The 16,279-nt window shown below is 40.1% G+C and overlaps 1 protein-coding gene across 5 annotated transcripts in view; it reads right to left on the bottom strand.

Annotated features, from left to right (window-relative positions):
* The window catches only part of CSTPP1 (centriolar satellite-associated tubulin polyglutamylase complex regulator 1), a 182,693-nt gene that overhangs the window by 132,809 nt on the left and 33,605 nt on the right, over positions 1-16,279 (bottom strand). For 3 of the 5 annotated variants that reach the window (XM_066251444.1, XM_066251445.1, XM_066251442.1), the window contains one exon: positions 1,245-1,347. The exons of the other annotated variants lie outside the window; for them this stretch is intronic. In XM_066251444.1, the coding sequence (XP_066107541.1) occupies positions 1,245-1,347 (103 nt within the window). The remainder of the gene's footprint in view (positions 1-1,244; positions 1,348-16,279) is intronic. 5 annotated transcript variants of the gene reach the window in all.

Genomic DNA, 16,279 nt, shown 5'->3' with positions numbered 1-16,279 from the left:
TTATAAAGAAGATGGGTGGGGGGAGTGAATGAAAAAAGCCAGGAAGAAGCATTGCCCCAGAAGAATCATATTTCACTTGGCAAGGAGCCTCAAGAGTGCTGGTACAGATTAAATGGCCTAGAAATTTAACCCCTAGGCTTGTCAGTTCTGTAAAAGCAAGCAAGGCTATTCAATCTCAGTCTTTATTCCCTGTCCACCTCGTTTGCTCCCCACATCATGAGAACGGGTATGATTCCTTTCTCTACTTTACCCTCTTAAGAAGACTGGTAAAAGGGACCAGCTCTGCTCCTGCAGTCTGTTTTTCCTGAAAATTGGAATCCCAATCTATGAGAAATGTAGACTTTATAAGCAAGACCTATAATTAAGCAAAAAAGTTTGAAAAACTCAAGAATTCTAACAACAACCCAAGGAACCTCTGGACAATGGAAGGGAAAAAAAAAATCTGTTTTCAAAGGGGATGGACTTGAGTTCATGATTGACTTTAAATAGAAGCTTGTAAGAGGTGACTCTTCCTTCCTTAGAATGCTTCCAATAAATTAGAACAAAAAGAAAGAAACGTCAAGTGATTATACAAATATGTAACAGCATATAGGTAATTTTAAAAAAGCTTTGTATTTCTTTAGCAAATCCTTTCATGATGAACAAGATGTTTTAAAGTAATTACCTGATTCAACCTAAAAACAGTTCTGTGATGCTAAAAACTAGTAATCATTTTGACTTTTACGCACTCCAAGCACATTCTACAAAGAAGTACAAACCTTCAAAGATATAATCTATAAAAGATGTCCTGCCTCTAGAAATACTCTTAAATCATTATGTGACTGACACAGCATCCTATAGAAACAAAACTGTGATGAACATCATCCTAAACATTTCAATGAAAAAAGCCAGCCATGAAAAACACAGGCTAAAGGTACACTCACTGAAGGAAATCAGAGTGAATATTTTGAATTATGTAGAAGTTTAAAAATTATAAGAGAGACCTAAAGAAAGAGATCTAATAGATCAAACAAACAGTTGTTGAGCTGCTATAGTCATCACCATCATGAGACTTAGCACTGCACAAGACTAGTTGTTCCAAAGGCATGTTCTAGAACGTGTCTGGGCAGCCATGGACCAGCCTACCAAAACCAGTATCCACTGCCACTACAGCACCAGAATGACCTGCTCTATCTTCACTTACCCAGCCTGCTTCCAAGTGCCTCCTCTGGGCTGACCTACTGGCAAAACATTCATATACTTACTATTCAGTGAAGAACCTGGCAATGCCATATTGGCTAACATCTTCTTTATTTTCTAGCAGCTGGCACACTGCATCCTCCATGTACGTGAGGACATGTCGCTGAGCTAAAAAAAATTTTAAAAAGCAAGAAAGAAAAAGATAAGTGAGAGAGACAAGAAAATAAAAGCCCTCCCAATTCTAGTAGGAAGCCATGAAAGTCAATCAAGGTGTTGACTCTACCCTAGGAAGCAGACCGAAATAGGCCAACCAAACTTGCTGGCACTAATGGAGCTATGGTCCCAAAGGGTAGAACGGGACATGATGTAGCACATGACTTACTGCCATCTGAATGGCTGTGAGCGTTAGCATCAACCCTTCATTTCAGTGATGAGGGTCAGCTGGAGAGGAGCTTTAGCACCGGTAAGCAGACACCCTTGGAAGTTCCTTCCATCCCACCTCCTTCCACACTCTTCCACTTTCTGCATGTCTCAGAAACTTATCCCAGAGAAAAGGGCCAAAGGCGTAAATGATCTGCTTGCAAGGAAAACGTGATTCTTTAATTAAAAACAGAAAAACACTGGAAAGTTTAAGGACCATGAAAACCAGTGTTATAAGCTGTTAACCTTGGGAAATAATAAGACCATGAAATCAGAAATAATGTTGTCTGTATTTGTTGTGACTAGTAAATGTGCAAATTAACCATGGGTTTACCAGAAAGGGTCTGAGTACTAGAAGAAATGGGCCTGGAGGGCAGAGGGGGGATAGACAGTGATGGAGGGAGACCTGACTTGGGGTGGTGAACACACAGTGCAGTGTACAGATGGTGTATTGTGGAGTTGTGCACCTGAAACCTGCCCGGTGTTGATAACCAATGTCATCCCAATATAGTCGATAAAAATTAAAAAAAAAAAAAAAAAATGGGTTTGAATTATGGCTCTATCTTTGGCTGGTTAATCTTAGTTATTTAATCTGCATCTGTGTGGAAAGAAATATAATTTAACTTTTTCCTCAAAATATGGTCAATTTGTTGATCTGAAAAAATCAATTGTTGACCTGAATCACCTGAGATACTCTGTTGAATGCAGATTTCTAGGCTGGCCCATCCCAGACTTAGTGACCTGAAATTTCTAACTGGAGCCCAGAAATTTTAACGAGGACCCTCGGCACTTCTTATGTACATGGCAGTTTAAGAATTACTGGGTAAGACCGGGGGCTCTGCAGAGAGGCCCGAGTTCCATTTTCAGCCCTGCCATTTCCTACCTGTGTGACCTTGAGCAAATTACTAGCCTATTTCCTCACTATAAAATGTGGACGATAATACTATTACTGTTTGTAATAATAAAACCATTAACACCTACACCATATGATAAGAATTAAATAAGGTAATGTATGTAAAACACCAGAGTGCCTGTCTTGCTTGATGGTGTATTTAAAAGCCCATCTCAAGGGGCTATTGAGGGTCTACTTCAGTAAACAATGGAGGCCAGGGCTTCTGGTATAGCCAGTGCTCAAAAAAATGTTCCTTTTTGAGCTACTGCTCAAAAAATGATGTTATCTTAGGTATGATAATGATGTTTAGGCGCACTTCACATAAAAACTTCCAATTCAGTATTTCCCATTTACCATCAAAAAACATTGTTTGTTTTTTTTTTTAGTGAGAGGAGAGGAGGCAGAGACAGACTCCCACACGTACCCTGACCATGATCCACCCAGCAAGTCCACTAGGGGGTGATGCTCTGCCCTATCTGGGGCCCCTGCTCCATTGTAACCGGAGCCATTTTTTTTAGCACCTGAGGCAGAGGCCATGGAGCCATCCTCAGCACCCAGAGCCAAATCACTCCAATCGAGCCATGGCTGCAGGAGGGGAGGACAAGAGAGAGGGAGCGAGAGAGAAGCGACAGAGGGCAGGGTGGAGAAGCAGGTGGGCGCTTCTCCTGTGTGCCCTGATTAGAAATCAAACCTGGGACTTCCACACGTGGGGCTGATGCTCCACCACTGAACCAACCGGCCAGGACCTCAAAAAACATTTCTTTTGAAATCACAACTTTTTTTTGGAGCAGTAAAAATTAAAAAACAAACTGATGAATATCCTGACAAAACATAATGCCATGAAATTTCTGACAAGATGGACATTTGCCTCTTTCATAGTTTTATCCCTCAAGAAAATATAGAAAAATTACCTAAAATTAATAAAAATGACTATTTCAAAAAACTATTCTTAAAGAACCCAGTAGTCCATTAAAACTTATAAAGCAAATAAGTTTATCTTTATCTACCCAAGCTGTACTCAAGAGTCTTCATTTAACAATAGTGACCTCGGGTTCCACCACGTTTGCACCAGCCTGAAGGTCCACATGAAGGACATGTTTACCTTCTGTTACTTATTCTGTTGATTTGAGTGCTTCTAAAACTAACAGCCATCAATCACTGTAAACATTCTCTAGTCCCCCACCCCCAGAAAACTGGAAAACTACTTCTCTAGGAAATGGCCAAACTGAGTGATGCTATGAGATAATACAGGGGTCGGGAACCTATGGCTCGTGAGCCAGATGTGGCTCTTAAAATGGCTGCATCTGGCTCGTAGACAAATCTTTAATAGAAAAATAATGTTAAAAATATAAAACATTCTCATGTATTACAATCCATTCATTTCCTACCACCCATGTTCATGGTTGCGGGTGGCTGGAGCCAATCACAGCTGTCCTCCAGGACAACACCAAATTTTTATTGGATAATGCATAAGGTATACACAGGTTGTATGGCTCTCACAGAATTACATTTTAAAATATGTGGCGTTCATGGCTCTCTCAGCCAAAAAGGTTCCCAACCCCTGCGATAATACATGCCAATGTCTGATCTGGATTGTTTTATAATTAAGTATACATTAAATTGGGAGAAGAATTGGCCAAGCTAATATTAAAATCAGCTATATTTTCACCTCTTTCCCTTCTTCCACCCACTTACCCTGATCTTACAAAAGGATCCCTTCCTTGGGCCATGTGAACTTTTATGACTTAGGTCTACCTAAGGCTAGTACAGAATTCATTTAAATGGTAGAAATAAAAGAGCTCTGCCATGCTCGGTGGTAGAGCGTCGGCCTGGCGTGCAGAAGTCCGGGGTTCGATTCCCGGCCAGGGCACACAGGAGGGGCGCCCATCTGCTTCTCCACCCCTCCCCCTCTCTTTCCTCTCTGTCTCTCTGTTCCCCTCCCGCAGCTGAGGCTCCATTGGAACAAAGATGGCCCAGGCGCTGGGGATGACTCCTTGGCCTCTGCCCCAGGCGCTAGAGTGGCTCTGGTCGCGACAGAGTGATGCCCCGGAGGGGCAGAGCGCCGCCCCCTGGGGGGCAGAGCGTCGCCCCTGGTGGGCGTGCCGGGTGGATCCCGGTCGGGCTCATGCGGGAGTCTGACTGTCTCTCCCCATTTCTAGCTTCAGGAAAAAAAAAATAATACACACACACACACACAAAAGAGCTCTGCCATACTTAGAAGCAAATAGTGCTACCTCTCCCTGGCACCAAGGGCTAAAAGTCAGTGTGAAAGCCCTTAAGGGAGAAATGTTTTCAAAGCAATTAGAATCAAAGTATTTTTGTCCTCCTAGAAATAATGAAGGGATTTTCTAGAAAACAAACTGTAAAAAATAAAAAAAGTGGGGAAGGGGAGAGAAAGAATAAAAAAGAAAAAAAAGGACTATACCTGTTTAATATTCATCTACCAATCAAATGCTTAGAGTTTAATATTACATATAACAATGCTAATAGAAGCTACCAATTATAAACACTTATGCAACTTATTGAACAACAATGAACCAGACACTGTGCTATTTTACATGCACTCTTTTATTTAGTCTTCACAACAATCCGATGATATGCACTTTGATTACTTCCATTTTACAAATAGGAGAACTGAGATTTATAGAATTTAAATAACTTGCTCAAGCCCTGGCCGCATAGCTCAGTTGGTTGGAGCGTCATCCAATACACCAAGGTTGTGAGTTTGATCCCAGGTCAGGGCACATGCAAGGGTCATCAAATGAATGCATTTGATGGAACAACAGATTGGTGTTTCTCTAACTCTCTCTCTCCCTCTTCCTCTCTCTATAGAGTCAATAAATAAAATACATAAAAAATAAAGTAACTTGCTCAAGACCATAAAACTAGTAAAAAAGAAGCCAAGATTCAAACCAAAGTTTGCCTGCTACCAAAAACACATGCTCTTAACACTACATCAAACTGCCTAATCACTGACGTCTTACAATTAGTTTTGAAAGTGAATATGAAGTGCTCTGCCCAGGTTGCTCAGTGGACAGAGTGTCGTCCTGGTGCACCAAGGTCGCAGATTCAATCCCTGGTCAGGGCACATACGCAGGCAACCAATGAATGCACAACTAAATGGAACAATGAATTGATGCTTCTCTCTCTCGCTTTCTCCTTTCCCCAACCCACTCCCCTCCTCAATCTCTCTCAAATCAACAGAGGGAGAAAAAAAAGTAAATATACAGTCTACTGGAAAGTTCTGTCCGTTTCTGGAATAAAACAAAATACAAATTTTTCTTACTGACAATAAACTTTATTAAATAATATAATTGTCATTATTATTAATGATTTCTAGCCAGCGTGAGGGCAATTTGTATATCCCATTTTTGAAAAATGTTTTATCTTTTGATGGAAAAAATTGAACCAGTGCTTGTTTGTTATCTTCTTCATTTTTGAATTTTTTGCCCTTCAAAAAATTTTGTAAGGACAAAAACAAGTGATAGTCAGAGGGTGCTAAGTCCGGGGAATATGGTGTATGCGACAGAATTTCGCAGCCTAGTTCTGCAATTTTTTGACGAGTCCCCAAAGCAGCATGTGGCTTGGCATTACCATGATGCAGTATGATGTTCTTCCTATTGAACATCGCCGGCCTCTTTTCTTGGACTGCTGTCTTTAAATTATCCAGTTGCTGACAATACTTCTGCGAATTGAGCTTTTTGTTCGGTTTTAAAAGCTCATAATGTATTGGTCCTTGAATGTCCCACCATATACACAACATTCTCTTATTCAGAGTCAAATTTGATTTAGAGGTGGAAGGGCTAGGTTTTCCAGGTTCACAATATGCCCTTTTCCTTACGATGTTTTCACAGGTAATCAACTTTTCATCCCCAGTTATCATCCGGTTCAAGAAGGGCTCGATTTTGCTCCGAGCAAGCACAGATGTGCATCTGACGACTCGATCATCCAAATTCTTCTGACTTAATTCATGTGGCACCCATCTTGAATATTTCCACACCAATCCTATCTTCCGAATATGGTCCGAAATGGTTTGCTGAGCTGAATTAAGCCTTTCTGCGATCTCTGATGTTGTCAGAAAAGGATCTTGCTCCAACATGGTCTTAACAACATCGTCATCGATCAAAGATGGTCGCCCAGAACGTGCTTATCAGAAAGGTCGAAATCACCTGTTTCGAATTTTTCAAACCATCTCCTGCATGTCCTATCAGAAACTGTACCTTCACCAAACACTTTCAATAAATTTCTACATGCTTCTGTAGCATTTCTTCCTTGTTGAAATTCGTATCAAATACAGTGGCGTAAATAAACTTTATCTGTAGCCACGGGTACACTATCACTTCACACATAAGACTAACGTGAATCAACTTTGTTTTAGTTAATTTGCTACGTCAGTATGTGTATACATTAAGTGATAAAAATAGAGAGACACACATGCGCCAAATAAACATGTGCTTACGTGTCAAAACTTGTTGTGATAGAAATGGACAGAACTTTCCAGTAGACCTGATATGATCTTGACTTTACATATAGCACAAAGGCAGGACTGTATGTGGATAATAAAATCATCTGAGAGATATGGTCCATTTGTGTCTATGTGAATTCATATGTGTGTAAGTAGGGGGTATCCTGTCCCCACTTGTGTAGGCAGGTGCACAAGCCAATCAAATCTGTATGAAGTTAGAACTTGTCCCCAAATTTTAAAGTTTGTTTTTTCGTTTTTCTTTTTTTTTGACAAAGAACCACCCCACCACAAGGTCTTCACCCTATCTATCCCTAGTTCACAAAGTAGAAACGAAAGGCCTAGTTCTCTAGTCATCTGTGGGAGAGGAGAAGAAGCTAAAAAGAGCCAGCAGAGCCAGCAAATGGTTCCTCCCCTCTGAGAATTTCACACAAGCCAGTGCGAGCAGCTCTCTCTAATTGCTGCTCCCTGGCGGGTGCCTTCACCTGCGGCTCTTATCAGCCCAATGTTCCACCTGTGGTTAAGTGCACCACCCAACCCTGGAAAATCCTTGCAGTTTATCAAACTTCAATGAGGCAGAAGTTCAAAGCTCTTGCTTGGCAATAAAACATGGAGAATGTTGTTTTATATTATTTTTTAAATGCAAAGGAATAGCTTTAATTTGTGTGAATGATTAAAGAATACAAAGTGCACACCTGCACCCCCAGAGGGCAAAGATATCTGGGCACCTTAGCTGCCCTCTTGGAAAAAGAAAAACATTTCAGATTGGCTTTTTCTCTTATGCTTTGCTGCGACTTCCACAAGACCAGAATTGAGTACATTTTCTAACATGTACCAATATGGCTCTATTGTTCTGAAATGCACACTAAAGCCCAACATCCATGTCTTGCTCAGATAGCATCGCTGTCTGAGATAAGCACTTATATAACTTCGACTCACTGCACTGAAAAATCCAAGTGAAACATGAGTAGTAAATACTGCGTGATCTTTTTCTTTTAAAGACTATAAAGAAGCTGGGACATTTCCTTGTGTTTATTTTTCTTAACACTATATGATCTTTACATGAACCTCCCAAGTGAAGGCAACTGTGGATCCGAAACCTCTTGGTTCTGTTCCATCACCTCCTGCTGATGGCTTCATCTCTATACACAGACACTTCTGCTATAAAGTGGGTATGGTACTAAGAATGATATATCTAATAATAAACAACTTTTTTAGAAAAAATTTCATATAGACAAAAGGTAACATACTAATGATTAATATTATTATTTTTATTTATTTTTTATTTTTAAACAGAGACAGAGAGAGAGTCAGAGAGAGGGATAGATAGGGACAGACAGACAGGAATGAAGAGAGATGAGAAGCATCAATCATCAGTTTTTCGTTGCAACACCTTAGTTGTTCATTGATTGCTTTCTCATATGTGCCTTGACCAGGGGGCTACAGCAGACCGAGTAACCCCTTGCTCGAGCCAGCAACCTTGGCTCTAAGTTGGTGAGCTTTGCTCAAATCAGATGAGCCCGTGCTCAAGCTGGCGACCTCGGGGTCTCAAACCTGGGTCCTCCACATCCCAGTCTGACGCTCTATCCACTGCGCCACCGCCTGGTCAGGCTGATTATATTATTATTGCTACGTAGTGATTCTACAGATTAAAACAAGAGCAATTTACTGTAATGGTTAAAAGCATGGGCTTTGGAGTCAGACTGGCTTCAATTTAATTTCTAGCTCTGGCAATTATTAACTTTGTGACTTTAAGTAAATTACCTAATCTCTGTGCCTGACCTTTCCTATAAAATTTGGGAATAGTACCTACTCTCTAAGGTTGTACTGAGGAGTAAATAGAATAACGTATGTAATAATTTTAGCATAGTGCTTGGCACAGTGTATACATGTGCAATAAATATTAGCTAGTTTTATTATTGTTGTTATTATTAGTTGTTACTGTGTACCTCTCCCAGACATTGCAAAACTCACAAGACACTAGGGTTTCAACAGGAGTGAACACCAAGAGACTGACCTACTACAGCCCTCTACTCATTTACAGTTCTGTCCATCCAACCAAGGATGTTTATAGATTAATTTCAAAAATTCCTGGGCTATATGAAACCCTACACAAATAATCATACACTAATTTCAGTGATAGCCTTTAAACTTGTAGGAAGCATTCATTTATTAACTTCTACTCAGGAGGCTCTAATTTATATGGGGAAAGTCCAACACTATTTCTTTTTACTCCTTTCCAAGGCGTAAATACCATCAAAGTATTAGCTGTTTGTTTTGCAATTAAGTGATAAGGGGTCCCATTGGAAATTTTTGCTTGAGGGCCTAGAATTTCCACCTACAATGTTAGTTAGGCCACTCATTATTATTTAATACAGAGTTACGATACTAAACAAGTCTCCCTGGAACAATATTCACATATGTGAATTTAATAGATACACACAACAGCAACAGCAGTGTAAGAGAAAAGCAGAGTACTATATACATATATTCAACTTTAAATCTGACTTTCTCTTCCTCTCCCGGAGTCCTTTGAGACACATTTTGGTTTATGAAGCCTCTTAGCTTCAGCTGCTGGTCGGCACAAATAAATGTTGAATTAAATTAAGACTGTCCCCTGAGATAAAAGTATTGCTGTTAACCAAAAACCTGTCATGTAAACTGTTAAAAAACTTCAAGTGCGATATCATTTACAAATCACTAATATACAGTACTTGATCTTGTGAAGTACAAATAGATAGCTTAATGGTTTAAAAATTAATAGACCTCTAAAATCAATTATTTATATCCTCTGTCTTTACTGGTATGTCCTGATCTGGGGATGCAATAGGTTCTGGGAAAATATTTTATCACCCACACACAACCATCTTTGATCTTAGACCACACTGGACCAATTTCCTTTAACCACAGGAGATGGGGAAATGAGGGAAACTAGCATATGCAATCCTTATACAACCCAATGAGGTAGGTAATAGACTTTTTTAAAGCTCAGAGAGGTTAAGGAACCTACTCAAAGTCTTAATGGTTGAGGCAATACTCAAATTTAGATCTGACTCCAAAGCCCATGCCCTTCCACTAGAACCCACTACCTCTCACAAACAAACATAAAAGCAAGACAAATCTAAACAGCTATAATGTATCCCATATAACACTGCATTATCTAGAAATTGCTGACTTTTCATTGTTAATGCTAGAAAAGAAGCTTAAATTGGTAAATCAGACAGTTGAAGTACTGGCATGATTTTTAAATTTAAAAAATATTTATTTCTAATTACACATGTAGTTATTTTTAAAGCTTCAAACAATACAGAAAAAGTTAAAAACCAATCCCAGTTCCCACTGAATAAGAGAGTTCTAAGCATTTTATGGGTATTAATTTTACTTAATAGTATGAGATGGGTAATTTTATTTTATCTCAATTTTATAGATAAAAAAGGAAATACTCATACATGCAATTTACCTAAAGTAAGCAGCAGAGATAGGATTTGAATCCAGGCCTTTGGTCTGTACTACATTATACTGCAGCCCTTAAAGAGCTATACAGCATAATGTATCAAGTGGACTTTCCTAAGAACAAATTTAAAAATTAAGGAAAGACTTTTTATATTAATAGTTAATTATAAAACACAAAAACTAATATTGCTTTTGGGCATCCAAATCACAAAAGTGCATTATACAGCTAGTCAAACTCAAATACTAAAAGACAAGTCAGGGACAAACAGGCATTATACACGTGTTAACATCACCTGTGACAACCAGAAACTAGAGGTGACTAAAGGTCTTTATGCAAAGTAGGGGATGAAAAGCTAAAGTTTACTTACCTCAACCAATAGAGGTATTGTAGAAGTTAACAGCTGTGCAAAGCTGAGTGCTTTGACAACCAAATAGTCTCTAGTCAACCATTAACCTTTCCTACCACCCACCTCCCTCTTCCTAAAACTGGTGATTTTTGATATTTTGGGGATGTCAATTAAGGCTAAATGCTTAAATCTTATTGCTTCCATATTTCCAGCCTAAATCTCATAATACAGAATTAGTAGTTTGGAGCCTTGCATTTTTTTAAAGGAGGTTTTTACAGAGGTCCAAACTTAAAGCACTCAGTTAGCTCACCATAACAGAATGTACTGCCTGAATGTCAGAAAAATCTAAAGTAGCACTTAAGATTCCCACAGTTACAATCTATGGGACACATGAAAAACCCACATAAAATTATCATGACAATAGTTTTGCAAAAATAGCTACTCAAAGAGCAGTATATTTATCAAATCAACTTCATAAACATTCACAAAACTTTTCCAGACTGGATCACAAGTTAAAGAAATCTAGAACTTGATAAATATGGAGTAAATCATGTACTGCTCATGTCATGTCAGGCTGGAAAATATTAAAGTTACAGGGTGAAAATTAATCGTGTTATATAGTCAGCAAAGGTTGTAGCCTTTGGAGCAAACCATGCATTTGTAGATTATTAACATTATATATGAAAATATGCAATTTAACTATGAATACATACATGGATTAGTGATATTACTGCAACAAGGTACTAATGTAGTGGTTCTCAAAGTGTGCCCTAGAAGATTTCCAGGTGCGCCTTATGGTATTTCAGAGAAATATATGCCTGTTGGGGACCAAAAAACCAACAGGGTTTCTGGAGTTTAGATTTTTGGGGGACAGAGGTGTGGGGAATTGGCTGTAAGCTGACAGTCTGCCCAACCCCCCACCTCACTTGCCTGATTAGGTTGCAAAAGGCTGTTAAGCTGTGGTGCTGGATCGTTTACACTACCCTCCATGTTCCCCAGAAAGACTGGAGGCAAGTTTCTTCTATCCTTTGTTTGGTGTAAAGTTAAGATGATATGTATGGTGGGGGTTTTCTATGCTCAACACAATTAAGAGTAAAAAGAGAGGAATTCTTCAATGTATTGACGAGGAAATGAGAGTTTGCCTTTCAAATATATGGCCAAACATTGAAGAAATCACTAGGACACTTCAGGCTCATGTTTCTCATAAACACAGAATGAAAAAGCTTACACATTTGCGCCAGGGACCTGCTGAATTACTAAATCTTACTAAGAATGTATCTATATATATAAAAAGATAACTTTTTGTTGTTTTTTAATTTTTAACCCCTCTTTTAGTAATTCTAAAAAGCATAACTCAAAAAATGTAACATAAAAATGTTTTTTAGGCCCTGGCCAGTTGGGTCAGTGGTAGAGTGTCGGCCTGGCGTGCGGAAGTCCCGTGTTCGATTCCCGGCCAGGGCACACAGCTTCTCCACCCCTCCCCCTCTCCTTCCTCTCTGTCTCTCTCTTCCCCTCCCGCAGCCGAGGCTCCATTGGAGCAAAGATGGCCCGGGCGCTGGGGATGGCTCCTTGGCCTCTACCCCAGGCGCTAGAGTGGCTCTGGTCACAACAGAGCGACGCCCCAGAGGGGCAGAGCATCGCCCCCTGGTGGGCATGCCGGGTGGATCCCGGTCGGGCGCATGCAGGAGTCTGTCTGACTGTCTCTCCCCGTTTCCAGCTTCAGAAAAAAAAAAAAAAAAAAAAAAAAAAAAGTTTTTTAATGTCAGAATAAATTTAATTTTGTCGAATTTATTTCATTTAATTATATAAAAGCACGCTTGGACTTTATATATTTTTCTTTAATATTTGACTTAATTATTACAACATATTTCTCAGAAATTTGTATATAATGTGCCTACAATTATTTGTAGGATTTTAAGTGCGCCCCGACTTCAAATAGTTTGAGAACCACTGTACTAATGCAATAACATCAATTGGCATTTTATGTTCAAACTATTTCATAAAAATTATGACACAACTCACAGAAGAGTAACAGGATCTCATTTGATCTAATGGCAGAAGAATACAGAAGAGTTCTAATTTAAGGCTGCTGAAAATTCATGGGCTTAGAATTCCTGATCCTCTTTCTTTTGGTTGATACTGTCTCTATATGAAGTAGGAGATTCTTTTTCAAATGAGAGTGTCATGTATCAAATTCCCACTCAGAACTATGTCTACACCCTACTTACGGAATATGACTTGTAATAATGCTCAATAATCTCTTTAAGTTTCTATTTTTGTTATGAAAGTAAAGGATGCTAGTGTAAATATTTATAGATGCCCAGAAGCCTAGGCTAAAGTGCACAGAAGTCATAGGGAAAGCAGCATACAGAGACCCTAGTTTAGTTTACATAAAAAAACGCATGCCAACATTATTAATTAGCTGAACATATCTTCTAAATTAATGGCATAAAACATCAAAGTACACTATAAAAAATATACTTTAGCCTGACTGATGGTGGCGCAGTGGACAGAGTGTTGATGTGGGGTGCTGAGGTCCCAGGTTTGAAACCCTGAGGTTATTGGCTTGAGCATGGACTCAGCCGGCTTAAGTACAGGCTCACCAGCTTGAGCGCGGGGTCATCGGCTTCAGTGTGGGATCATCGGAACGATCCTATGGTCACTGGCTTGAGCCCAAAGGTTGCTGGCTTGAAGCCCAAGGTTGCTGGCTTGATCTCAAGGTCACTGTCTTGAGCAAGGGGTCACTAGCTTGGCTGGAGCCTCCCAGTCAAGGTATATATGAGAAGCAATCAGTGAACAACTAAAGTGCCACAACTATGAATCAATGCTTCTCATCTCTCTCCCTTCCTCTCTCTCTCTCTCTTTCTCTCTTGCGTGTGCGTGCAATATATATATTCTTTACACTTTATTTTTACCAGACTAAAATATTTTTGACTCATAACTCAGGAATGGTTGCACTGTCCAACCATACCTTTCTGGCCAGGCTCAACCAGAATGTCATCTTCTTCATGAAGAGTTCCCTAATTCTCTCCTAGCTGAATGCAATCTTCCTTATCCTCAACTGCTTTAGGATTTCCAATGGCTCTTTCTACCTTGATATAGAGTTGTTGTTGTTTTAAAGTTATTTGTTATATTTCCACCTTGATATAGTTATTTCTGTACTACTCCTTAAATACAGATAGGAACCATGACTCATTTATCTTTTATCCCTGTTGATATTCAGGACCGTTCAGTGTTTCCCACACAGCAGTCATTCAAACATTTACTAAATGAATACAGAAACTGTACCACTATTTATACACTGTGATGCGACTCTTTGTTCAACTCAACCATTTTAGGCCTGTGCCTCCCAGGTGGGAAACACTAAGTACCAAAACACATCCTGTGTTAGTAGGGTTCTTACAGGAAGCCACTTTGTCCTGTTCTCAACTCTTCTTTCTGTTGCCTTTTTACTGTTCCTTCTGTCTATTCTGATGAGAAAGCACTTGTTCCTTCCATTGTTACTAAGAGCCTCATTATGTTCAAGGTAAAGTGAAAAAAAATGCATTTGACGCAATTACCAGTTACAAATTTGGGGGCTATTTGTCATTTCAACATCCAAGACTTGAATGAAAGAAAGTCCAAATTCTTTTCACTCCTAAGAACTATTTTCTTTTTTTCTTTATAGACAAAATGGAAGCACACAGCACAGGCAGTCCTCAGTAAGCCACCGTTCATAAACAGCTTTGCTGAAAGCGTAACAAAGGTTCTGTTGTGCTCTTGCGTGGCAGGGCCAGTAAGCAGCAGGAGCAGATGAACTCTTTAAGGAACAAAGGTTCTGTCTTCATGCAAATGTTTGCATTAATAAAAAATGAAGAAAAGATATAGAAAATGCAGGCTAGCTGGACATAATAGGTCTCTAAATGGGAGGTTTTTCACATTTTTCAGGCGGAGTCAGCAGGTCTTTTAAAAACTTTGTGTCATTCTGAACATTTCACAGACATCACAAGAAAGACATGCAAATAACAGAAGCAAATCAAAGGACATCCCGCTGCTCTGCTGGCGCCTCCCTCATCCATGCCTGGTTTGTCATTTTCTGTTAACCCTAGTGCTGGCTGCTGCTTTGTTGAGGAATGGAGTCCCTCTCCCATGTGGCAGGACATGTCCAGCCAGCTGGCCCTTGCACTGATGACATTACAATGCAAGACATGTACAACCACTCAGGGACACGTGCTGCCAGGCAACAAGTCCCACGTGTGATTATTACACACTCGGCTTACAAATCTGCATAGGAAAGAACCTCTAAACTAACCACTTAAGATATGATCCCCTTGAGCGAGAGCATCACTGAGTAATTTCCGAGGTCCTTCAAAGTGAAAGACACAATAAGGGCCTTAAAAAAATACAGAAAATTTAAAACCTTGTGAAGGGAGAGGTTTACCTAATATGTGCCAAGCACTGTATTAAGTGCTCAACCTGTACCATCTTAGTTAATCTCCACAACCACCACTGAAGGTCGATACTTATTCCCATTTTACAGCTGAGGAAACTGGGGCTTAGGGAGCTTATTAACTCACCAAGGTCACACAGCTAATAATGGTAAGCCAAGACTCAGAATTGGTGGCAAATTCCTCTCCAAGCTCTACATTTTTCTCACCCCTTATCTCTGTGGCTTTGTGATTGAAACCTGACTTACTCTGAAAATATCACAATGACCATATTCTCCATGGAAGGACTCTTTCTCCCTTTTTTTTTTTTTTTTTTGTATTTTTCTAAAGCTGGAAATGGGGAGGCAGTCAGACAGACTCCCGCATGCACCCGACTGGGATCCACCCGGCATGCCCACCAGGGGGTGATGCTCTGCCCATCCGGGGCGTTGCTCTGTTGCAACCAGGGCCATTCTAGCGCCTGGGGCAGAGGCCATGGAGCCATCCCCAGCGCCTGGGCCATCTTTTGCTCCAATGGAGCCTTGGCTGCGGGAGGGGAAGAGAGAGACAGAGAGGAAGGAGAGGGGGAGGGGTGGAGAAGCAGATGGGCGCCTCTCCTGTGTGCCCTGGCCGGGAATCGAACCCCAGGACTTCTGCACGCCAGGCCGACGCTCTACCACTGAGCCAACCGGCCAGGGCCTCTTTCTCCATTTGAATCATTTGGAGTCTTTAGCATTCATTCTTATGAGTGGCTTTTTTGTTAGATCGTGGTAAGAATCTAATTAAAGCTACAAAAAGTTTTCTCACAGAAAAACAGATATAATTTAATGTGCTGTATATGATTTTAGAGCACACAGGAGGCTCCTAAATTCATCTACAGCTCCCCTGAGAGTTCTTCCTGGCCTACATGTTTAAAAACAAACAAGCAAACAAACAAAAAAAAACAACCCCAAACTCAGAACTCACATTTCTCTTCCCAGAAGCACCTGATTGGTTTTCTTTCACAATGAAGACCCATCAAATCTCCTTGACCTGAAAATTCCTTGTCCTCCTCAATTTCCATTGAACACACTATTCCTTTTCACCAGGATTTGAAATCACTATGTCCTCTCACAGACTG

This window comes from Saccopteryx bilineata, chromosome 1 (assembly GCF_036850765.1).
Source record: "Saccopteryx bilineata isolate mSacBil1 chromosome 1, mSacBil1_pri_phased_curated, whole genome shotgun sequence".
Taxonomy (NCBI): Eukaryota; Metazoa; Chordata; class Mammalia; order Chiroptera; family Emballonuridae; genus Saccopteryx; species Saccopteryx bilineata.
The sequence above is the reverse complement of the archived record's forward strand: the minus strand, read 5'-3'. Positions and strand labels throughout refer to the sequence as shown.